The 24894-nt window shown below is 37.5% G+C and overlaps 1 protein-coding gene across 5 annotated transcripts in view; it reads right to left on the reverse strand.

Moving 5' to 3' along the window:
- PKP4 (plakophilin 4) overlaps window positions 1–24894 on the reverse strand; it is a 125355-nt gene that overhangs the window by 89951 nt on the left and 10510 nt on the right. For 3 of the 5 annotated variants that reach the window (XM_060777338.2, XM_060777348.2, XM_060777330.2), the window contains exon 2: window positions 7574–7704. In XM_060777338.2, the coding sequence (XP_060633321.2) occupies window positions 7574–7699 (126 nt within the window). In that variant the 5' untranslated portion in view covers window positions 7700–7704. Of the gene's footprint in view, window positions 1–1173; window positions 1661–2380; window positions 2454–7573; window positions 7705–24894 lie in introns of those variants that run through there. The other 2 variants (XM_067472287.1, XM_060777357.2) reach the window with 2 other exon arrangements.

The raw sequence follows: 24894 nt of genomic DNA on the forward strand, positions 1-24894 counted from the left end.
TAATGAGAGAAGGAGGGAAAGAGCGGCGGAATGAAGGGAGGAAAAGGGGAAGGAAGGAAGGAAGGAAGGAAGGAAGGAAGGAAGGAAGGAAGGAAGGAAAGAGAGAAGGGGGGAAGGAAAGAGGGAAAGAAGGAAGGGGGAAGGAAGGAAAGAAAGAAAGAAAGGTAGAGAAAGAAGGAAGGAGAAAGGGAAATAAAAAAAGTTAAAGGAAGGAGAGAGGGAAGGAAGGAGAGAAGGAACTTAAGCAGAAACAGGGAGGGAGGGAGGGAAGGAAGGAAGGAAAGAGAGAAGGAAGGATGTAACCAAAGAGCAAAGAAAGGGAGGAAAGAAACAGGTATAGATGGAAGAAAGAAGGGAAATAAGAAGGGAAAGAAAAAAAGGAAAGGAAAGGAAAGGAAGGAAGGAAGGAGGGAGGGAGGGAGGGAGGGAGGAAAGGTTGACCACAGCAATGCGTGGTGGGTACAGCTAGTAAGAAATAAATTGGTCAAATTAGAACAGTTATTTATTATTTATTTATTTCCTATTATACCCCGCCCTTCTCCCCCCTACCTTATTGAACACATGTGAAAATTTTACACATGCATACTCACATGCACCAATGCTATAAAATACATACACACTCACAAATGCAATAAGATATATGCTATAAGATATATACATAAAATATATGCTTTCACATACTCATTTACAGTCTCATACGCAGTCATTGTCTGAGTGTGTGCATACGTGAGTACGTAAAAAAGAGATGAAGAGTTTGACTCAATATGTGTATGAAACAGAATTTGTATAAGATAAATTTATGAAAGAACATATCTGAGAAAGTCAGAATAAGATTATTACTGAGTGTGTGTGTGTATGAGAGAGAGAGAGACTTAGTATGTAACAGAAAGTCACCCATGCACCAAGGGAATTAATGAGCGTGTGACTGTGGAAGAGGAAGAGTGCCACTGTGCCCATGTGTAAGATAATTATCATATAAGAGTTTGAGTATGTGTGTGAATCAGTGCCTGTGAGAGAGAAAGAGAAATAGTGTGACTGAGTGTGTGAGAGAGAACAAGTGCATGTTAGAGTGCTGTATTTATTTGGGGGGCGGGAGAGTGCAAAGAAACTCTTGGAAGCTTGGTTTTCTGGGTCCCCAAATTTTTCACCATCCCAATGCCTCTGACAACTAACCATAGGACTCTTTATTAATTTCTTTTCTCCACCTTCCAGGAGGTGGTGGCACAGGGAGGCTCACAGTTTTCTCCAGAGGTCCTCAGAGTGAGGGATGCTTGCACTGATCCGCCTTGGCAGAACAGCCAGTCCAACATGCTCTTGGAGTTTCTGAGTCCGCTTCTCTTCTGCATCCAAGGGTCCAGCCAGAGATGTGGCAAAGCAAGTGGTGGCCACAAGCAACAGGCACACCAGCTTCTTTCACCACCAAAGGTGATTTTAATGCTGGCTCTCATTCAGCCACAATGCACCTGGAGCACACCAGATTGAAGGCTGTAGCAGTGTGTCCAAAGGACGAGGGCAGTGACAGAACATCCAGGGGGAAGAAGAAGCAGCTCTCTGGAGGTCATGATCCAGCATGGTTTCCCTCCTTCTTCTCTTCTTTAAAGTGGAGTGAGCTGCTCCCGTGGACTTCCTTGCCTTTCTCTTCCCCTCCAGGACACAACAGCTTGAGAAGTGGAGGAGAAGGATGCATCAGTACCTACAAGTTTCATCCTTCCCGTGAGCAACTATCATATCACCCCTTAAGGTCACACTGCACAGTTTCTGAAATAACTAGATCATTGATTAAATAGCCAACTCTGTAATAGCATATCTCATTCACACACAGTGCATCAATTCTGTAGGACTTATGTTCAAAGACATCAAGACAGAATACATTCCCTATAAGCACTCCTTACTTGGGAAATACAAGGAAATTCTGTTCTCAATCTTTATGTCCCCAAAACCACCTCTGAAGTAAAATAAGTAGTGACAATGCATGGCTAGGTCTCTCAGCACCATGACAAACACCCATCATGTAATCTATACATGATGGCAGCCCTCATTCAAATGCCTTGGGAGAGTCCACAATGGTTGTAACTTAAGACTGTCCTGTTTTAATGTTCGTATATTTGTATATTTTAAATGGTTATGCTGATGCTTTTATGTTGAGCCACTTAGAGTTCTCTTCAGGGGAGATAAAGCGGGGTATAAATTAATAATAATAATAATAATAATAATAATAATAATGTTTATATTGTGAAACCGAGACAACAACCATTACTCTTATAACAAGATATACACAAAAAAGAATTCTAATGTAGCCATTCAGAAGTTAGAAATGGTCTAGGTTTGCTTTATGTTACAATGAAAAAGCTAGATATTTGTTTTGCATTTCAGCATTTACCTGGGAGTCAGGTGAGCGAAGAAGCTGATAAGAAAAGAGCCTTTTACTCTCTGTGATTGGCACAGAAATCAACCTGAGAAATGACAATAGTCTAGTCAAGGAAGGATTGGGCAAAAGTTAGGAAAACTAGTTGTCAATATATCTGGTGCATGAACTGACAACTCCATCAACAATAACAATGTTTTGAAACTGCAGTTTTCAGGTTTCCTGTTGTAATCTTGAATACCAGCCTATCCTACAGAATGAAAATAAATATTTTTTAAAAGTGTTTGAAAATAAACACTAATCTAGTAAAGGTATATCAAAGAAAGTAGTGGAAAAAAAGAATTGATAGCTATTGCTCATAAAGAGTCAGCTATCACCACATTGTACCATAAAAAACAATACTTCATGAAACACAAATAAAAATAATACACAAAACAACAAAAACAACAATTTGAAGTTACTAGAATTTCCTTTCAGTGGTATGGCTTAGGGGAATCCTTGTAAAGCTGTATTGCTCCTTCCATTAAGAATGTGCTGCCATGGTCATAACAAAGCTTTTCTCTTCAACAGAAACACAAAACCCCAGTGGTCCTCATTCATTTCAGCTTGGCAATTTAGCAGCTCCTTTGCTGATACAGTTGCGTTTGCGTATGCATAGAAGCAACCACCCTACAGATCTGTAATTTCATTCTCAACAGTAGTTGCTAGTTGCTTATTTAAAAAAACAAAATTATAGCCCTAAAAGTCATTACTGGAGTTTACTAACTTTCCTCCTAATGAGTGGAAAGTTTTCTATATTACATTATACTAAATTAAATACAAGCCTAATACGGTTAAAACGTTATGCATGGCTATCACAACTGATTAACAGGGGATGCATGGGAATGCACTCTGGATATATCTTCATTTTCCATTCCTATCATTCCCCTTATGAACATAGACAAGCGCTCCATGAAAACTCAGAACATGTTGGACTTGTCAAGTGTTAACATACTAAATGATGTTATTGATATTTGTGAGAATAACGACAACAGTTTAGAAGAACAACCATATTTCACTGAAAATGTGCAGGGTAGCATTGTGTGTCATAAGAAAAAGTCTGAAGTGATACCTTTGTTGGACCAATCGACAAATACAAATGTGATTACACAACTACTCTCTTTTTTTCTGTATGCTATTCTATCCTTTCCACTTATTGAAGAAGCCTATGAAGCTTCAGTAGTCAGTGTGATATATTTTTAGTTGGCCCACTAATGGCATCAGCACAAAATGGACTTGGAGTTTATTGTTTTCATATTGAACTAACGAAGGAAGAATTGTCTTCCTATTTTCAATTTACCATACAGAACAAAAATAGCTTGATTTAAAAACATCTCATATATTTAAGTTCACTTCAATCTAGATAATGGCTAAACATCTTGTTAGTTAATTATAAGGAGAAAGATTGCAAAGACTTATTCTAACCACTCTGCAATATTTCAGTTCTTATCTTAGAAATATTTCTCAATAGTTTTATGGCTCCATTTCTCCTATCTCTTCATGCAGTTGAAAACAAGCTGTGTGTAACAGAAAAAAATACTTACATGAGCACTCTAAAGTTGCTTAAATGTTTAAGGTGTGGCATCCTTAATTATTTTGCAAAATAGAAGCCTACTATAAATAAGAATTATTAACTAAATAAAAGGAAGTTCAAGAGGCAGGAGCAAACAGTACTGAAGCCTCAGTTTGAGCTGAATAAAAAGTACATAATTGTATTGGAAAACATTCAGCTCTGGGCTCTCTGCCATGCAGGAAGAGTGTTTAATTACCAACACTGACCTAGCAATATCAACAGAAGACTACATTTTCAAAAACTGCAGTGATTTCTTAATGCCCTTGATTCTTTCCCTTCCAAAAAAAGAGACAAGGCTCATCATTTATCTTTAAACTTATTCATGAGCTGCAAAGTATGCACAGTATTCTGTGAATACTAGATACTACTTTAAAATGTGCATTGGAGTAATACCTGCACTTTCCAAAGGTGCAGTTAAAATGTCTTCAAACTGATACTGTTTACCAAGAGGTTTCCAAATTAATATTCAAAATAATGTTTATATGATGTATTAGAGAAGTAACACTGAATTTTAATTACCTAGGATACCATTCAACATCATGCAATCTGACTTTTGCTTACACAATGGGATTTTCCTTTCTCCCTCATCCATTATGCCAGCAGATGCTGTCCCAGTGGTAGATGGACACAATTGGCTTCCATTCTTAATATTGTTGCAAATAACAGACTTCAATCAATGGGGTCACCAAAATCAACAATTTTATGATTTAAGCTGCAATATTTCAATTGCAATCTTGTAAACCTTCTCAAAAGCAAGTACTACTGAGTTGGACAAATATTCTGGCAAACCTGGATTTCATTTCCCACTTGCTACAGCATTGAGTGTCCTTGGGTAAGTCACACTTTCTCAATCTCAGAGGAGGGCAATGGCAAACATACATACATACCCCAAAAAAATCTTGCCAAGAACCTCCATGACAGGTTTGCTTTAGCCTTGCCACAAGCCAGTAATGCTGCAATAACAATTACAGAATTCATTTGGGCTTCTCCTTCATAATAGTTATGGCTAGTTATGGCTCAATCCTGTGCACTCTTTATTTGGAAGCCAGTCTCACAGAATACCATGAAACATCTGAACAAATATAAAGACAACAGAGTTAAAATGGCTTATTTAAAATGTCAGAAAAAACACTGCTAGATAAGAAAGAGTGCCAGCAAGGACCTTCAGAAATGAAGTACTGTCCTAGGCTGTAGCTTGAGGTTCCTCCTAGTGGTAAGCAGGACTGATGTCACTCAGACTTTAGCAAGAGGCAATATCAGGACTTGCTTATACTGCAGGCTTCAAAAAGCAATTACTTCATTCTAGTGGCAGTTTCTTTTAAGTGAACATTGCTCAAGCCTTCACAATCAGGTTCAGCTTTGTCAAAAGCCAAACAGTCTTTCACATCAAACACTATCCTGCCTTCTAAACTCTTTCTGAAGAGAAAATATACTAAGCTGGCTCATCATACTTTTTCCTTATGAATCACTACTGGAGACTGGAAATCTACCTTTGATTTACATGTAAACACTTGGTGTTAGTTGTCACAATACTTTCCTAGGCAGAGAAGTCTAACAAACAGGTTTTTCTCAGAAGTATAAGGGAATAGAGATTTTTTTACATAGCATTCATGTGACTGATTATAAGTTTTGGAAACATATATAGTCACAAAGTCCTCTTGTCATCACTTTTGACCGGCCAGACATGTGAGCTTCCCTCATCCATGTCAGTGTACATCAATACGTCGATAGCATTCATTGTTGTGTATGTGTAAAAAACAGGCCAAAGTAGATACTGAATTCTTCTAATTTCTCTGGAGTTCCTCCCCCCAGACCTTGGTTGTAAAAGGAGGCCAAGGTAGCTCCCTTGAGTCCCTTCAGGGAGAGAGGGCAGGTTAGAAATAAAGTTGTTGTTGTTATTATGGTAGATACTGAGTCCTTCAAATGTCTGTCTTCCAAACAATGTAAAATGGATTATATTTTTTTCACTGCCTGTTTGCTCTTGAAAGGGATTTCTGAATCTCTCTTCACAAATTATAACATTCATGTCAGTTTCAACATGCTTTGGATTAACATATCCCTCTTATTACTTATTTGTGAAAGTTTGTTACGTTACTAAAATGGTTATATCTGTTCCTATATCAAGGCATCTTTTGGGAGTAGGGTGGTAATAGCCAGTATGGCATTACTGAAGTTAGAAAGATAGCTGAATGGAACATTACTAAAATAAAATTAGGTTCACTACAGCAAAGGAAAGGACACTGTTGGCTGCCACTCAGATGTAGCTCAATCATTTTGTGCCCCTCTCCCCAAAGTCACCCACATTTTAAAACCATTTTGACTGATTTTTCAGCGAAGTTCAGCACAAAAATGCCCAAACTGCTACTAACACTTTGCAGTTGGAGCTCTTTGTCCCTTACAATCCTCCTATTTTTACCGATGTTCATCAAAACCAATCACAGCCTTCTGTAAAACTGACCTGAAAGTTCTCTGAACTCTCTACAGATGTACACTCAAGAGGAGGTATGGAAGTAAATTTCTTGGAACATGAGGGGATTGTTACATGATCAATGGGAATCTTCATGTGTATCCTTGGACTTATTATTATTTCAATGTCTGCTACTAGGTTTCTGCTGTGTCCTGACCAATTTCATGACAGAAGAATGAAGCTAAGAAGATGGAACTATAAGACCAAGCGAGTGACCTGTTATAAAAGGCACTTGACCCTGAGCTGTTGGTTCTGAATCAGAACAGTCTATCTTTTTCTGATAAGAGGAGGTCTCCTAAAGAGATCTCTTAAGAGCAAGCCTTACCGAGAAGCCAGAGGCTATAGGGAGACATAGAGGCTACAGCAACTTTTATGGAGCACTGACCCAAAGTCACAGTAGTGGAGGTTGTATAAACAGACCTATTCTTCTCAGTTTGTGTCTTAGTAGCTGCCAATAACGCATGTTTATAAAGTAGTGCCTTAATACATAAGTCCTGATTTTGTCCGGCTTGAGGTGCGAAGGCCTGGCTGTGAGAACACAATTTTGTGACTATCACCTTAAGAAAACAGATACTTGGAGGTGTTTGCCTTCTTTCATGATAGCTCACACTCAGCGTTGGTTATTTTTAAATGATGCCAAGGATACTATGGAAGAATCACTCAGGAAAGAAAAGGCCCAAGCACAGGCCAAACCCAAAAGGTACCAAATAAAGCTGTAATCAGAAACAATCCGTAGTCGAAATTGTAGTGTCAGGTTGAGAGACAAAACAAGACAATGATGAAATACAAGGGACGAAAATCCAAAAAACCAATCGAGTCAAACATAACAGTCAATCTGAATCATTTCTAGCAATGCTGCTACTGCAGTGAAAGAAAAAGAACCGAGGATTAAGCTGGGAAGGGCACTATATAATGATGGTTAGGGTGGGCAGGGGAACAGCTAAATAGCTTATGTAAGAGTCTGCGTTGTTCTAACAACGTATAATGCAGATAACCCATCTGTGTAAATCACAGAGACAACAAAATGATATGCTTTATCTCTAAGCAAGAGAAAATTCAAACTTACCCAAAAAAAATCAAAGCCCAAATAGCGGTATTTACAAATATTTTCTTAAATGTATAAATATACCTGTTCTTTTACAGAAGCTAGAATAGTGGTGGCAGTAGCCTCTGTTTCCATGGCTGGACTTGTGGAAGATTCCTGGGTGGTCTGTTGCAGCCCTTCTTCCAAAGGTGTCTGCTCAGGAGCTGGCATGTTGCCTGGAAAAAAAAGTTTGATATTGATGTTTATGTCTTTGACATCTTACCTTTTCTCCACTAAAGCATTCCTCGGGGATACTGAGGATGTTCTTATGTTTTGCTCTATAGATATACTGTTTTGCCCAAGGAGGCAAAGATTTGGTCTAGAGGTGTGTGTGTGTATATTGTCTAAAAGCAAACAGAAATGTACCATCCATATATATAAATATAAATGAATTAAGATTTCATTCTCACTGCAACTTTCCATACTAACCTATTTCCCAAAACTGTTGGTTTTCACCCCAGTTTTATTATATTATTAATCATAATCATAATATTTATTTATATACCACCCTATCTCCCCAAAGGGACTAAGGGACGTTTCTAACAAAAATGGCAAGCATTCTATGCCAGAATACACTAACAAAGAGAAATAAACAACCCACCCCAGATCCCAAAAGAAAATTCGTAACTATAACAAAATTAAAATTACAACAGATAAACAAAAATTATGTAATAACATAACTGATAAACCACTGCATATCTGACATTAAAACACGACAAGATATTTAAGCAAATCTAAATCTAAAGTTTTAAGGGTGGTTCTCTGTGGCTCTAAATAAACTGTGCTACCCCCATTACTTCTATAACAACATTTTTTCATGGTTTTAAGAGGATTGGTTTCCCATGGATGTAGGCCAGGTTGCCTTTGAACACATTGTCTGTTTGTGGCATTAAACCATATAATATTCGGTGGAACAAGATTATCATGTTTAGACTTCACACAACTACATAAAGAAAAAGATAAAACTGAGGAGGAAAAGCAAGATGACTGCAGTTAAACATTCTATCTGGAACATTTTCTTCTTCATATATTTAAGATTAGATAAGAACAATTAAAAACTGAAGGAAAAATGAGTGTACTGTCCCTTCAAATTAGAGGCACTTTCCTCATTTTGCACTCTATTTGACACTACTTTGGGTGGCTGAGCAACTTCCAATTATTGACCAAAGTCTATCAGACATGTTTTAGAACAGAGCTTTCCAAACTGTGTGTTGTGATGCAATGGTGTGTTGCCTGCGGTGTCTAGGTGTGTTGCCTGAAAAATCTTGGGAGACAAAGTTAGGAGGACGCAAAACAATGGGCTCCCCAAGCCTCCCCCCTGCTGGCTAGTTGCTACAGGTCAGGTGGCCAAGATGGTGGTTCCTCACACCAGTAAAGCCCTGCTGGGATCAGCTGTGTGCTCCCCAGGCGTGTTTCCATCCCTGCCACATGGAAACAGCCAAGCCTCCACCCTTGCATCAACAGTTTTCATTAGGACAATTCCTTCTGTGAAGTCCCAAATTGCAAACCTGGCTGGAATCTCTTTCAGTAAGACAGTGCATTCAGTTCAAACACGGAAGAATCAAAATTCCTTAATGGGTAACTGGAGGAAAAGAATTGCTGCCTAGGAAAGGGCTGATGCTGGAAGAATCCTGCCTTCTCCCTTGCACATGAAAGACTATTCACAACTTCATTTTTCTATCAATAAATCCAGATGTTCCCAGCCTTGACTTTGAATGTTTGCTTTTTTAGTTGTTTCAGGGAGGAGGTACTAAGGTAGCCATCTGACAATGAATCATTGAGAAGTGTTTCTCTGACCCACTTGATCAATAGTTTACATTGATACAAAATTTTGGAGTGTTTAACCACCAATGATTTTGAAATAAGCAAGGCTGGTCAATATTTCAGGATTATCAGGGTTTGAAACACTGACAAAAGGAGTAAGAAATGTATTTTATTATCTTACAAATCATATATTGTAAAAATATAAATGAAAAGTTTTCATGAGATATGTTGTGTCCCCATACAGTTAATTTTTATAACTTATGTATGTGTCCTTTTCTGTTATAAGGGGTAGGTTTAAACTATGGTCTGGTAGTAAAAATAAATTACCATGTTGAAAAATGATTCATATCTAAAATGTGTGTCACGAACATGAAAAGTTTGGAAAGCTCTGTTTTAAAGGATTAGTCATGTAAATGTCCTGCTGCAAGCTACTCACACATATATTCGATTCATATATAATGCCTTTAATATCTATATCACTTTTGGCTTTTCATGTTCTGTTGTTTTACACACTCAAAAATAGATCTGAGTTCACTAACATATAATCATCCCAACTTATTTAATACTATGAAGGTATATGTGTGTGTGTGTGTACAAGTAGTTCCCAAGTTATAAGCAAGATACAAGCAAGGTAAGTTCTGGAGGTTTGTTCTTAAGTTGATTTTGTATATAAGTTGGAACAGGTACATTTTAATGACAATAATAATAATTTTATTTCTTACTCGCCTCTCCTCGTGACTCGAGGCTTGTTACAGAAAAATTAAAACACACAAACACTGCAAAAACACCAAAAATACACATATTAAAACATACTTCTATAAAAGCTACAAACCAAAACATATCTCTATAAAAACATATTAAAATACACAAAGCAGAGATTAAGTAAGGGACGTGCATTTAAAATCCACAGTTAAAGACTGCCTAGGTGGGCCTGCTGGAAGAGATTGGTTTTTACATGGTTTTTAAATTCTGACAGCTCATTTAGCTGTTGGGAGTGCTTCCTACAGGTCGTTCCATAGTCTCGGGGCAGCAGATGAAAAGATCCTTTGGGTGATATAGAGATAGAGAGAGAAAAAGTGCAAGCGAGCTTTGGATAGCATAGGGAAGGGTGAACATTTCTGTGGTGTTTGTTTTGCTATGTGTGTCCCTGTTCAGAAAGGTTTACCTTACTTTTTATTCCTGTGATAATTGGATTTTGAAAAAAAAATGGTTTGTTGTGGAAACAAGGATTGGTGAAGCAGCTTCAGCAGAGACATCTTTTCTCCATGATAACTTTCAGGAGTACATTTCCCCTCTGAGGGGTAAATTTCTCTCACTTTCTGTTGTCTTACCCCCGTTCTTAACTATGAGTCATTCGTAAGTCAGATGTTTGTAACTGGGGGGACTGCCTGTGTATATATCTGTGTGTGTGTGTGAGATATATATATTGCTGAACAAAGCTAAGCAAACAAATTTGCACTTGATCGCTGCTCGGAAATGTGCCAAAAATGCCCATGGCAGCAATTACAGCTGGAAATCCTGACATTGCAACTCCTTGCCTTAAACATCCCTATTTTGTTATTTTTTTGTCCATTTTTGGCACAATTGCTACATTTCAGTGATATGCTGATAGGGTGGGGGGGGGGGGCACAACTGATAAACAGAAGGTCCAAATCTTGCCATAGATTCTCAGCTGGAATGCGGTCTGAGTTTTCACTGTCCTATTCTAAGGTGAAGTGTGCATGGATACTTCTGCAAGGCTCTAGATGCTTCCGATAAGCTGTGTATACTTCTATATGTTATCTTCTGAGTATATTTCTGTACTTTTCAGTATAAAAAGAAGTCAGCATGAACTCTTCCAATTTCAAAAGGTTTCGTTGCCCAGAAGAGTTTCTTACTAAGTATTACCAGACTAGTCATTACTTACAACCCTGAAAACCTTTCCCTCCACTTTTGAAAAGCATATCTTTTTTTATTAAATGCTCTGAGCAATATCTGTTCTTAAATTCCATCTGCCTAGACTTTTCCTTTGGAATGTATTCCAAAGCTCGGTCAGATTGTCGTTGCCTTTCTTTGCACATTTCCTAGTAAAGTTACACAGATGGTGAAGACAGGGCAAGACTGGCATAAGATACACAAGGTGTGTTTGCATTATTTCTACTATATAAATCTATTAGTTTAAATGTAGTTCCTAATGAGCCATATATGTTTGCCTTCTGACAGGTGCAATACACTGAACTAATATTTTCAAAGAGCGAAGGATTCCAAGGTTGTCTTGAATGGCAACGTTGAACTTTAAGAACCAATTTCATGAAGAACTACTAGTCTGAACACACTAGTTCAGCATCCCCACGCCTGGCCTCTAGGAAGAATTGATGCTGTTGTCTAGCATTTGAAATGCCGTTTCAGTGTGGATATGGTTCATTTCTTCTAGGGCAATTCATCTTGTATTTTTCCAACACTGTATTTTATCTGCCATTTCAGTGGACAGTTTTTTATAAATTCATTCAACAACTCTTCTGATCCTAGCAAAAATCGGCGGCAAATTTTGTTACTTCCTTATTCAGATTGTCATAGGATACCGATTATTATGGAATTATTAATCCTCCATACCCAAAAGAGATGTTTGGTATCAGGGGAGATCTTCCATTTGGGACACACAGAGCAAAAGACAAGGCAAGTTAAAAACATACAGATCCAGGAAAAATATATACTCATTTTGAGACTTCATTACACTAGAGAAAAAATCCACTTAAAATACGGTTTCTGCCTCCCGCAGAATTCTGGGGTTTGTAATTTAGTGAGGCTGTTAAAGGCTCCTCCCTAAACTACAAACCCCAGAATTCTGCAGGAGGCAGAAACCAGATTTAAAGTGGATTCTTTCTCTAGTGTGATGAGGCCCTTACAGACATTCTGAAACTCCAAAATCTCTGAAAGGTGTGTGCGCTAAGATTAAAAAAAAAAAACCAAAGCAACAGTTTCATTGGTTTTAACATATTTTACTTAAACAGAAATACTGAGAGATGATAGTACAACATTTTATTTCAGTGGTTAACCACAAAAAACACAGTAAGTGGACTCTCCTTGGAATTATTTACATGCAGTTCCCTTCTTACTACGCAAAGAATCTACTGCTGTTTTCTTTTCATAAAGAATTGTGTGCACAAGTTTATGTATAGACACACATAAATATCTACAGACTGGGAAAGTTACTTTTTGGATTATAGTCCTTAAGAGTCCTCCAGCCAGTATGCCCACTGGACATTCTGTAGTCAAAGTAACCTCCAAATATTGACAATAAGATGTCACCTCTTCCCTGCTCCTTGGCATTTCAGAGGCATTGTTTCATTCAGATTTGTATTTGTTGAGGTGAGTATCAGCTTCTGTTTTCAGCACAGCAACATCATATATTTATCATTTCCTGCTGTATCTGGAACAGCTTCTGTTCCTCAACATCACCATTCTTCTGTGAAAATACGACTATGATTTGGATATTGACCATGTCTCTTGAATTATTTAAAATAGGCTCTAATAGAAATTATGGGAAAAGACCAGCTTTCTGTTTTAAAAACACCTCACTATAAGACATTCACACCATTTGGCAGAGTATAGAAACATGAAATTTCACACATGCATTTTCCAAACATTTCGAACAAACACAGCAAATGCTTGAATCTGATGTAATTCAACTACATTAGACAAAACAGTTTTTGCCATGAAAAATCTTTTTTCATCTCCACTCCTAAAAACTACCTTTTCTTAGAGAGTTATAACTAAGTAAAATGACCCAATAAGATTATTGATCTCTTTAGAAGGCTTGACTTTGGATTTTCACCCCCCCCCCCCAACACATCTTTATAATAAACTTTCTCAATTTGCTTTTTGCCTCTGCCATAAGGCGGAAAATTGGGGAAGGGTAAATTCAGTCAGCAAATTATCTCAGTATGCCTTTATTTGAGGTATATATCAGAGAGAGATTTTCTGTTGTGATACTTAGATTTTTCAGAGGAACTAGAAATGACTTTTCACAGTGGCTGCATTTGAATATAATCCAAAATCATGGTTTAGTGCAGCATGCATGAACTGCAATGATGAATGTGCAGCTGGTACATTCCCCTGGCCTTTCCCTTCTTCTGCACAGAAAAAGAAATTTGGAAATGTTTCCTTTACTGTAGCTTGTCATTTCATCTGGCATGACAAAGTGGCAAACACTGTATTTATGTGCCTCCAAACTGTCAACCTAAGGTGAGCCCATAAATTTCATAGGATTTTCTTAGACAAAGAATACTCAGTGGTGGTTTTGCCAGTTCCTTCTTCTAAAATATAGATACAGCATTTGGTATTCATTGGTTGTTTCCTATCCAAGAACTAACAAGATCCGACCAATTTCCAAGATCAGATGGGATTGGGTGCCTTTAGGGTACTTAGCCACTAGCTATATTTAATTTCAAACAAACTAGATTAAGAATTGCAGCTCTTGAAGGAGGCTTGCTGATAGTTCCCATCTCTGATAACATTGGCAACTGCAGTTAACTGAAAAGTGAACATACGGAAAGTTGTATGTAAAAGACGATGCCCCCCCAACACACATAGAACACATGACACAATTATATTTTGGGGTAACAAAGGCCACAACTTGTTTAATGGTTACAGCTGAAAATGGGATTGGGTCCTGAACCTTGGCATTGGCCAGTCCGCCTGCTGAGCCAATAAAACAACCAAATAGAGGTCGATGTTACCTTTACTTATGTCTCTATCCAGCCATCAATGGCAAAAAAATAAGATGAGGTGCTGTGTGTGCAGGCTCCTGCCCAACTGCCAAACCGTCCTAGTGCCCAATGTAGGGGGCAAAACCAGATCCAGGGCCTATGGCAAATCCCCCCCACCCCAAGTTGTGACAACTGCAAATACAGCTCCTCTGAAGAAGAAAACACAGGACAAAAACAGTGGGTGGGCAGGGTAAGAGATCAGACAACCGAACTTGAGGAGCAGCTAGATCAGGACAGGCAGACTGGAGGGAAGTGGTCTTCCCTCAGGTCTGTCTCCTCCAACCAATCAGTTTGAACCGCAAGGTTCAAACCAACTGGCTGCCAATTCCTGCTCTTCCGGCTGGGCATACAAAGTGCAATGGAGGGCAGGGTCTGGAAAGCAACTGCCCTGCCCAATATGTTGGTCAGAGAATAAAACAGTAGATGGTAGAAGGAGCCCAAGATTCGCCCCAAGTTATGGATATTGCACTAAAAATGTTTTAGCCAGAGTTTAAATGACATATTTAGATGTGATTATTTCGTATTTTAATTTTGAAATTTTGTATAATTAAAGCTTCTCTGGATGGCACACCTTTTACTACCAGAGAATCCAGTCAGAGTTAAAATGTTCTCTGATTTTAAAAAGTAATTTGCTTCAACTATGCACTGATCAGGTCGCTAATGTTAAATAGATTCCAATGGAATCCGATACATAATTACTTAGGTCCACAGTTGAGACATGTATCTTCAGTTCTCTTCACCTGGATTAGTGATTTTCCATTTTAATTGAAAGCACTTGATGTGCTTTCAACAGGGCTATTAAGTAACGTAGTTTGAATAATTCTGGAAGAGGGGTGAATAAGGCTTCATCCCCAATATGTGCACACATATGACTAAATCTTAAATCTAGTAGTAGAAAGATATATCAGAGTGGGGATATCTGACCAGCTTGACAGCTTGTACTACTGACAGAAGACAATAGCTTTCCACTAAACATTTTTTGAAAAAATGCATTAAAGGTCTAAACTGCCACCTTCGTACAATATTTAATAAAATGCCTGAATTTAACATTTGAATTTCTTTCAGTTGTCAAGCTCACTAGAACAGGCATTCTAGTTAAGCCATAGAGGCCAAAATGTTCTGGCTACATGAAATGTGGCCCTGTAGCATTAATATATTTTTAAAGTGTCCTAGCAGGGTAATATTAAAAAGGTGACTTTCAGCTTATTACTTCCACATACTGCAATGCATGAATAGTTAGAACAAAAAAAAAGGGCACACATTATCCGGCAAGAGTTCACATAAGGCATTATATGCCCTAAAGCTTATCGAGAGTCATTTTAGTTAGACAACTTCACCTTCATTCTTTTATATAACACTGGTAGTTGAGTTGACACATGATAATTATAGCCTACTTGTTCTGATTAATCATTTTCTCTCATTTGTTTCCTAAGTGATTTACAGTGGCAGTGAATAAATACAAAGAATGGAATGAATTACTGCTCTGCTAAATTAAGTTTAAAAGATAAATATAAATACTATAATCATCACAAACAATGAGTTATACAAATGGAAAGTGTGGGATCAGGATGTTGATATTTTATGTTAGAAATTACAAAGTGCTTGTTCAAGGTAGATGACAAACTCTACCCAAATACTTCATTTAAAAAACTTGCAGTAGCAGCTGGATTAAACAGCAAAATCTAGTTTTAAAAAGTCTCATGCCTAAAAGCATCATACCTTACCACTTCTATTACCACATGATCTAAATAAGGGTCAGCAGATGATAGAATGATGCACTGGGAAACAATCATTTGTCTATAGTTGCACACTACTGGCAAAATCCACTAAACGCACTACACATCTTGATAACTTCGTTTTCTGTGCACTTTAAGTATGAAAGGCAAACAAGCAAGAAAACATACTGTAGGGCATGAGAATGGCTATGTAAATAATGTACCTTCTATTGTTGTTAGTTCAATGGGTAACAGCATTAACAAAATCCATGCAAAAACTTCTCTGCCTAATATATGTACTACTGTAACAAGAAAAGAAAGACATACCGGGGCTTGCAAATAGTTACTGCAACTACTACTGCCAACTTGACCAAGCAGGAAAAAGACAAAGCAAGCCTTGAGCTAACATGCTCATCCTTTTTTTTTTCTCCTCCAGTCACCCAGTAGGAATTAGGAAGCTTTTACTTCTTTTGTTTAATCGAAACTTGTTGTGTCATTTGGACTTGGAAGTATACTTAATACTGACCATCATTAATAGCTATGGTTTGAAGCTGAGTTCTATGAAATTAGCAACAACTACTGTTAATCACAGCTCTGGGTCCATATGACAAAGCAAATCAATGTTTTAAATTTCTCTCTGCCACTTGGAAGCTGGGGAAGAACAATATCTGAGAACGTGACTTCATGGAGGTTGTTTTCACTTGTCTATCATACTAATCTACAGTTCAGCGTAACAAGCAAGCACTGCTGTCCTATATATAAACGTATCTAGTGCTGGCTGAGATTGAGAGATGGTGGCCAAATAAATAATTTGTTCAAATACCAATGATGTTTACATGGTGATAAAGTCATCCCTCTACATTTGCGATTTTGACTTTTGTGGGTTTGATTAAAAATACTCTAGGCCCTCTACTGGTACTCTATGGTCAACCTCCTCTAGTCATGCTGGAGGACACAGAAATTTCTGCAGAAAACACCTCTCCAGGAATCTTTAGATCCCAGATGCAATGGTCAGCTTGCAGCAAAAGTGGTCAACAGAATCATGCTGGAAGGCCTCCTGGAGAGGCATTCTCTCAGATAAAAACTTAAGCAATTTCTTTATTTACACTTTCACAGGGATCTCAGTGAATGTGGAGGGCAGACTGAAATAATAAAATGGCGTGATGATGAAGCATGTCAGAATACATACTTTGCAAGATCAAAGACTATATACATCATCAAATTGGAGCCCCCGGTGGTGCAGTGGGTTAAACCCCTGTGCTGGTAGGACTGAAGACCGACAGGTCGCAGGTTATAAATCCAGGGAGAGCGCAGATGAGCTCCCTCTATCAGCTCCAGCTCCTCATGCGGGGACATGAGAGAAGCCTCCCACAAGGATGGTAACATATCAAAACATCCGGGCATCCCCTGGGCAATGTCCTTGCAGACAGCCAATTCTCTCACACCAGAAGCAACTTGTAGTTTCTCAAGTCGCTCCTGACACGACAAAAAACAAACAAAAACAAATTGCTGTGGAAATATACAATACTATATTATATCTCTGTTTGTTGTTAATCAAAATATACTGAAATAGAAACCACATCTACTCTAATCATTCCATTCATATGCTGCTTTCCCAATCCACTCCACCCATTTGTCCAGCTCTTTACTCTGTGACTCCTATATTACATTATTTAAATGCTACCCAACTTCACCTGGAAACTAGACAAACCCTGTTCACTGTAACCCACACTTTGAGAAACCCCCCATAAGAATATGCAAAACTGACTTTAATCTTATGCACAAAATTTCAGGCCGCAGGGATGTAAGATGAGTGCAGAATAACCCAAAGAACAGGTTTAAAAGTGGAGCTACTCTTATTAAAAACCAGAAAGAAAAACTGACAATAGTATGATGAGACACTATTTCTGTACTTTAGTGTAATACAGAATGTAGGCAGGGCATTTCTACTGCTTTAGTCACAATAAGACTAGACTAGACAGCTGCTTTCATATGATCAGCAATTTCCTGTCTTGCGTAGGTGGTAGCAATTTTATCAGGTTAGCAACGTAAGATTGTTCATAAATTGTAGAAGTTACTATTTTCCTTTCTTTCATGTCTTTGAGCATGAGCAGGAAAGCATGTACCTTTTTCCAGTTTCCCCATGCCATACCCTTATAATGCTGATGCCTATTGACATACAGAAAAAGTGCCATTAAAAATATTAAATCCCTGGGTTTCATAGAAAATACTTAAAACACATGTCCCACATAATGCTTGGGCTCTGAATAATACTATGCTTGGGCTCTGAATAATACTATGCAGGCTTCCATACATTTGCACTGCACTCCAGCACAAAATACTCTGGGTCCCTTGAGCAATCTCTCTTGTGAACTACATAGCTGTGGGGAAGATATCGATGGTGAAACAAAAGGTACCTCTGCTATGAACAGCACTTTAGGATGAGGGGAGTGGAAAAAGAACCAGAGAATGATAAGGTGGCCTTTCTCCTTTGTCTTTTGAGCTTTTGTAAAAGGCATCAGACAGGCACTGAAAAAAAATTGAAAAAAGTTCAATGCCAAGCTGGGAAGGTTTTTAAAATTACAACTAATTTTATGGGAGATATTATTCTACAAGTGCACTGAAGGACCTAGAGCAGGCATGGGCAAACTTTTTTGCCTTGGGGCTGCATTGCAGACCCGCCTGGGAGGGACGGGAGACTGGGGACACGCTGGGTAGAGAGGGCCCGGGTGAGGTTGGGTCCAGAAGTTGGCAGAGCTGGGCCTGGATCATCCTTAGGTTATCCTGCTAGCATTAGGACAGGGCTGCTTGCCCCATTCGTATGTTGAAAGGAAGGAGGGACATGCAGCAACTGCTCAATCGTCCTCCCCATCCTCCTCCCCCAATCTTCGGGCTGTTCTCTTGGCATTATGCCAAGAGGAGGGTGAGACAGGCAAAAGCTGAGAGTACTCTGGAGGGCTCTCAGTCGCTGCATGCCTTCCTCAGGCCATCCTCCTGGCATAAGAATGGGGCTGCTTGCCCCATTCTTATGCTGGGAGGAGGGTGACACAAACGGTGGCTGAGAACACTTCAGCGGACTCTCAACTATTACGTGCCCCATCTTTTTGCATAAGGACATGGCAGGTCGCTGTGTCCTTCTGCAAGGGCCTGAGGTAAGCACCCAGGGGTCCACATCCGGCTCAGGGGCCTTAGTTTGCCCATCTGACCTAGAGGTTTTTTGAACATTTTGGGAGCAGGGGACACATTATTTTGTATCATGTGTGAGTGAAACCAAGAATATCAAATTTGTTGATAAGGGGGATGTACTGTAATATCCCAGGTATTTTTTTAATTTAAAAAGACAATACAATCAAAACACACAAAAGTGAACATAGAATTAAACTTTTTACATTAGTATTAGGACACTATCAAAACAAAATTCTTCAGATACCTCAAAGAAAGATGCAAAGAGGAATGGTCTTCGCTCCTTTCTTTCTATTCAAGCAATGCAGTAAAAGCACACCACAAGACAAAAAATACCTCACCTCCCTTTGTCAGTTTTCCATATATCACAGTATTTGTTAGTTTTTCGCATTTGACAATCAAAACCTGTGATTATCTCAGATGAGTTTGTTAGGCTATAATACTTTTGATCTTTTTTCTATGATTTGCCTCTTGGACCAGAAGTTATTCTATTCTGTTGTGTCATGCATAATGGCCACACTGAGGCAATAATATTTTGGTTTTACGAGCCAATATATGAACAAAAGGAGCCAGATAACTTGTAGAATTCTCCTTTTGTGGCAATATGAAGCAAATAAACCAAGAAGTCCTCTATGAATCATAGCTTCCATTAAAACTGAGTAACTATGACTAGTGGTTTTAGGACAAGCTTAGAGACAAGGCTATGCTTTGAAGTTGGCTTTATTTCCTAGCTTCTTTCAAAGCCATTATCCATATTTTCCTGTTTCATTCAAATAAGGAAACAGAAATAATATCACTAGTCCATGTCCAAAGTTAGTAAAACAGTAAGAGGAAATCAGTTAGATGTTTCATTGAATAACAAAGCTTTTTTAGTTATAAACTGAAACATAATGTATGGTGCAATATCACCTTATTGTTGGGAATAACTCAAAAGTAAATCATAAATGGATGATCAAATCAATTCTTAAAAGTACAGAAGTGGAACTCCTTTCTTAATATTATGTAACAAATATGCTATATCTTTGTTCTCTACTGATAACCATTTAATATGTTGGGCTCCCCTCCTTCACGGTCAGGACTACTAACATCATTGTTACTTATAATTATTTTGATTACAAAACTCTGTGTTATATATTAATTAAAAATGTGCAAGTACACACACAGAGAGATAACAAGTCATTATTAAAACACTGTACATGTAAATTAAAAACAAGATCTTAAAGTGGCAGGCTCAAGTTATTTATTATGAATATATTCTCAGAAACTCAGAAAGAACTTTTAGTTTAAACTAACTAAAGTAAAACACACAAAATGATTGAATTTAATTCAACAGATTTGCTTTTTACATCAAGAACAATTAAACTGTCTGACATATTTCATGATCGCTAGAGCTATCCACAGTCATCATCTACTCTTTTCAGCTCTGATAAAAAGCACAATGATACTTTACTTCATTTTACAAAAGGATTAGATAATATGTTGAACCAAGGATCAATAGGAATTCTAGCTTACTGATTATGGGTAGTGTGACAATTTATGCAATTTGATCACTCTCACTTGTGAAACAAAGCTGTGTTCCATGGTTTGCTCAGCATGCAGTTCAACGATGAGTATACTTTTCTCTATGATTTGTTTATTTCCCAACAATCCAGTTTAAAGAAACAAAACCCAAGTTCTGGATTTTTTTCTGTTAGGAAAGAAACTAAACAGAGAAGAAACTATGCCAGTGTTTGGATGACACACTAAGCAAACCATGGAGCAAAGCTCCAGTTTTGCTTAGAAGCTCCCACTAAAAGTTATTTGTGTGTGACAATTTGTTCCAGGGTTACAGGATTTCTTTGGTGTGTCATGCAAACCAGAGTCCTGTATGAGAAGTAGTTTATCTTGCATACTTAGGCACTCCAAAACAATTAAACCCTCCTAGCTCATTTAATATATGCTATCTTATACAATTAATCTAAGAGGAATACACTATGTTCTTTCTTGCCCTAATCAGATGTGTATCGACAGATATAAGAATAAATAATAATAAATGTATTTGACAATGCAATATTTCAATCTATGATTAACGTTTACACAGAGGATATAAGATATATTGTGGTTTGCAGACTTGATTATCTTTTACTTAAATTTTAAACCAAATTTCATCTATGCAATTTGATCACTCTCACAACGGGCATTATGTTATATAGTTGACATATTTAAAGCATGTAATACTATGTACCACAATTTTATTAGCTACTTGAAGGTTAACAACTATATTATACCAACCACGGATGACTGGTAACATAATGTAGGACAGTTCAGCCTAACAACCTGGAATAATCACTCGGAAAACACAGAAGTAATAACAGGTAGAGCACTATTACTCTGGATTCTAACAACTTCAAACCTGCCAAGTTTGTGTAATATTGTGTTGGTGTGCATCTTTTATAACTGTATATATGTAGATTTTCAATTGTATTGAAATGCTTTTAATGTAAGTTGCTTTGAGTCCCCTTGAGGAGAGAAAAAGTGGGGTATAAATAATAATAAGTAACATTTATTTTTCTTTTTTAAGAAATAAAAAATTGAGCACCAGAGAGTTCCATTTCCTGCAGAAAACTCCACCTCACACCACTGTTTTCTGAAACTGCTTTTTCTGCCCACTCTTACTCTTGACAGACATTTCTATCCTCTTTCCAGCTTGCTACAACTTGTCTTTTCTTGCAATCACAAGACAGTCATTTAGTACATGTCTTAGATTATGCTTAGTGCTATCAAAATACACGTGGTATCTAGGTACTTCTGCAATACATCTAAATATTGAGCACTTACAGTTGTAACTCAAATCTTTATTTTTGTTGGAGGTTTTCTACATAAAGGAGAAAAGAGGTAACTAAGCAACCAGGCTGTCTCCAAATACAGTCACAGCACAGTTGAATCTGTTACTAAGCATCAAACCTTTACAGGTTAAGCACACATAAAACATATGTATAGAGGAAAAAAACTGCAATTAGGATACTCTGGATTTGAATTTATATTGTAGAAAGGATCTAAGCAGTCCGTACCTTGAAATGTTATAAGACTGAAGCCTCTCTGTCAAGGCTGCATTGGATGGATTGTGTTCTACCAGAAATTAGCAAGCAGCCAGTTTTGAGAGTGGAGCAATAGGTCAATTGATTATACCAAGAAAGCAGCTCAGCAGATCATTCTGATATTCAGCAATGCTGGTGCAAAGGTTTGAGAATGCCAAGCTGACATAGGAAGTGCACAAAGTGGTTTGTTTGTTTAATAAGCTTTGTCTTTTCTGCTCCCACAGATTTTGTTGTGGTAAGACACTTTGCTATTTCTCAATTTGTACTGCATCTTTTGGGATGCTAGTTGTTATGTCAGGGAGTGAATGCAACACATCTGTTTTTTTTTATAAAAACGTAATTTTTCAACCCAATGTAATTAATTCCTAAGGCACCTATACAAACACATTTTGAACAATCCTGTGTTTTGCTTATGTTTGAATCTAACATAGGATTAGTCAAAATGGAAGTATAGCTGGCTAGCAGAGAATTTGAGGGTTAACATAGAGAGCTGGAAGAAAGTAAAGTGATGAAATGTTAGAGGATGAAACTGGAGCACCTTTGTTTATTCTATTTTTAAAAAATATAAGTTATTTATGCTGCTCCTATTACACTGATGAGATGGAGAGCTTAACTCGTTCAATGGCTTTTCACAGACATATTGGGTAGCAGCACCTGAAACTACTTCCCAAAATAAGCAGGACTGCTCCACTACCTTTACAGCCCTTAACGACATTATCCAGATCACATTTATTCCTCCTTCCCCACACATGCTGCAAACCAACGTTAAAACAGGCTAACTGTAGAACAATATGTGAAGGAAAATGACAAATAACCTTTGTAACATTCGTGGGGGAGAGAAATTCTGCAGGTGTAATTTTCACATATCAACTTTACTTAGAATGGAAGGAGAACCTGTGGATACCACACAGCTTGAACTTCCATCTTCAAAAACTTTCCTGCTGATCTTTTTTGCCTTTCATTCAGCTGTTAAACACAAAGCTCCAGGCATGGTGAAAATCCCTTGCAAAAGGTGGGCCTAGTACTCTTACTACATGCATGACAAGTACAATTTTATCAGCTTTATTGAGAATGGAATCAGCACTTGTACAATGGTAGTTCGCATTTACTTCAGCTACAGGGCACTGGAAGGGAGAAGACAACAATTTCGCCTCTTTCTGTGTTTTCAGAAAGGGGGATTCGTTATTACTCCTTTAACCCAGAATGTACTTTAGGTATAATCTAGTACCTGTAATTTGTACCAGTGACTAATTCATTCAGTCTGCAAGTTGCCATTCCAAAATAGCAAATACTTTATATACTTGAGTATAAGCTGACCCGAATATAAGCCGAAGTGCCTAATTTTACCACAAAAAACTGGGAAATTGTATTAACTCGAGTATAAGCCTAGGGTGGGAAATGCAGCAGCTATGGGCCAATTTCAAAATAAAAAATAGATACCAATGAAATTAAATTAATTGACGCATCAGGAGGTGAAATGTTTTTGAATTTTTACATAAAACTGTAATTTATGTCGAACTCTGATTAAACCATTATTCTAACCTTCTTCAGTGTAAATGTGCTTGTGTATCCTTCCAACAATAATAGAGTAAAATAATAAATGTCATAAAAATAATAATAGAGTAAAATAATGGAAATGGAAGAATAACAGTAATAATAGAGTAAAATAACAAATGTAATAACAATAATAGTAATAATAATAAGAGTAAAATAATAAATGTAAGAAAATAATAATGGAGTAATATAACGTAAATATAATAACAGAGTAAAATAATACATGTAATAATAAGAGTACAATAAAAATGTAATAAAACGATAATAAATAGAGAAAAATAAATGTAATAATAATAATAATAAACAGAGTAAAATAATAAATGTAATAATGATAATAGAGTAAAATAATGTAAATGTAATAATAATAACAAATAGAGTAAAAGATTAAGTAATAAATAATACTAATAACAGAGTAAAATAATAAATAACCTTGACTCGAGTATAAGTCGAGGGGGGCTTTTTCAGCCTAAAAAAGGGGCTGAAAAACTAGGCTTATACTCGAGTATATACAGTAACCATCAAACCTCAAAGACAGAGAACATGGTAATTTTCTATTTCTACTTCATCTGTTTTTATTGAACCACTTTGATTATTGTTGTTTCGTGCCTTCAAGTCATCTCTGACTTATGGTGACCTATCAGGGATTTCCTTAGCAAGATTAATTTAGAGGGGGCTTGCCTTTGCCTTCTTCTGATGCTGAGGGAATGTAATTTAAGTTCACCCAGTAGATTTCCATGGCTGAGAAGGAATTCAATTCCTGGTCTCCATAGTCATTGACCCCTTCCACACAGATGAATAAAATCTCACATGATCTGCTTTGAACTGGAATATACGGCAGTGTGGACTCAGATAACTCAGTTCAAAGCAGATATTGTGGGATTTTCTGCCTTGATATTTTGGGTTATATGGCTGTGTGGCCCATAGTTTAACAATGAAACCACTACAACCATGCTGGCTTTCACCTATCTTGACAAAGAGAGTAAGATCTCAAAACTTTACATTTTTTGTGGCATTTTGGATGGTCCAAATACAGACACTGACCAATTGAGGATTTTGATTAATGGCTTTAATGGTTGTAGAAATTAAAGCCATTTCATTATATGAAGTAATGTCTGAGAAAAGCAATTGAGCTAAATATCAGCAGGAGAAATCCTGTACTGATGTCAAGCACGGGTTTAAGTGTTAGTTATTGCATGGGCATAGAGGCGGAGACAGAAGGTCAGCACTTCAGTTACAGCATTTCTCCACCTGACATCTTGACAAATACTACAGGCCTCCCAATGCAATGCTGTCTTTTCAGACTGTAATGAAGAAAGTATTGACTG

This window comes from Anolis sagrei, chromosome 1 (genome assembly GCF_037176765.1).
Source record: "Anolis sagrei isolate rAnoSag1 chromosome 1, rAnoSag1.mat, whole genome shotgun sequence".
Classification (NCBI taxonomy): Eukaryota; Metazoa; Chordata; class Lepidosauria; order Squamata; family Dactyloidae; genus Anolis; species Anolis sagrei.